Source organism: Saprolegnia diclina (genome assembly GCF_000281045.1).
Source record: "Saprolegnia diclina VS20 unplaced genomic scaffold supercont1.18, whole genome shotgun sequence".
Taxonomy (NCBI): domain Eukaryota; phylum Oomycota; class Saprolegniomycetes; order Saprolegniales; family Saprolegniaceae; genus Saprolegnia; species Saprolegnia diclina.
The window spans coordinates 781,631-782,906 of record NW_008246085.1 but is presented as its reverse complement, the minus strand read 5'-3'; the positions used below and the strand labels follow the sequence as shown (position 1 = coordinate 782,906).

Sequence of the window (1,276 nt, the reverse complement as noted above, 5' to 3'; positions counted from 1 at the left end):
CTTGCTACCCGTGGCACGAGGTGCGCGAAGTGGCTCTGGCCCTTGGCGAGCATACCACGGGCTTTGGACAAAACAGTGCGGCACTCAGGAATCGAGCGAGCAGCAGCGTCTGCCGGCAGATGGTGACGAGGTACAGCGTGAGGTCCTTGGCGTCGTTGACCATCGAGCACATGTTGTCGAAAATAAGTGCAGCCTTCTTCGTCTCCGAGATGCGGTCTGTCAAGCCGTGCAAAAGCATGTACATCACAAGCGCAAACAATGGCGCTTTGATCAAGTGCACAAACTTCATCGACTGTAGCGCTTGCATATCGTCCGTCGTCTTGCGGTTCGGGTCTTGCATGTTGGTGATACAAACCGAGAGAAAAAGCTCATGACGTGGTCGCGCGAGAGGATCTCTGTCGTGGCGCATGCTCCATGCACGCGCCGAGGTGCGCCAGCATGCCTCTGTCAGCCTCCATGTCATTGTGGCGGCACATGACCGGTGCGCCAAACGCATCGCACTTGGCCATGAGCGTCGACGCAATCGTGTCGGGAAACTGCTGCATGCCGTTAGCCAGCGCCGCAGCGGGCGCGTCCGAAAGCGGCGAGATGCGGCTCGTTCTCGGCGCCATTTTCAAAGCGAGCGACAAAAATCGTCGAGAGCATCGGCCAATGTCGCCTTACGGCCCTTACCTTCGTCGTCACATGGCGCTTTGCGTATGGCCTTTCGGCCCGCTTGGCGAGCCTGTACGAGCGTCGAGAGCAAGCCGAGGTCACCGACGATCGAACGACAAGGGCGCACCGGAGCAGAGCTGCGCAAGACAACGTCGGCGCGAGGTTGGCCGTCACCCGCGATCGCTTCCTTGTACTCGATCGGCGCAGGCGTGACCGCGAGCATGCTCTTGCGCAACAAGCGCTGCCGAAGCGCCTCGAGCTCTTGCTTGTCGTTCTCGACCTTCTTGGTTGTCGCGCTCGGGTCGGCGGCTCACTTCCGCGCGAGATTTTCACAAACCTGCGCCTCCACATGGTCTTCTACGTCTTGGTGTACAGAGCGTCGTCCGCGCGCAGTCAATGTCGGCGTCGCCGCTTTAAACGTTGGTAATTGTTGGTGTCTCGAGCGTCGTGGCCACGTGCGACTGAATGCTGTTGCTCAAGAGGAGCGCTTCGCGAAGCGTCACAATAGCACACTGCGCGCCCAAGATGCGATGCGGCGTGAAGCTTGGCCTGTACGCATCCGTGAGACCCGGCGCCGCGTGAAATGGTCGTCGACGTGGTCGCGCACAATCTCATCATCTTT

General features: G+C 59.7%; 1 protein-coding gene across 1 annotated transcript in view; it reads right to left on the bottom strand.

Annotated features, from left to right (window-relative positions):
• Positions 1–368: 368 nt before the first annotated feature.
• Positions 369–1,276, bottom strand: part of SDRG_06809 (hypothetical protein) — a gene marked incomplete at both ends in the record, with an annotated part of 1,477 nt that continues 569 nt past the window's right edge. The window contains 3 exons of the mRNA XM_008612613.1: positions 369–539; positions 731–934; positions 1,074–1,203. Coding sequence (XP_008610835.1) covers positions 369–539; positions 731–934; positions 1,074–1,203 — 505 coding nt within the window. The remainder of the gene's footprint in view (positions 540–730; positions 935–1,073; positions 1,204–1,276) is intronic.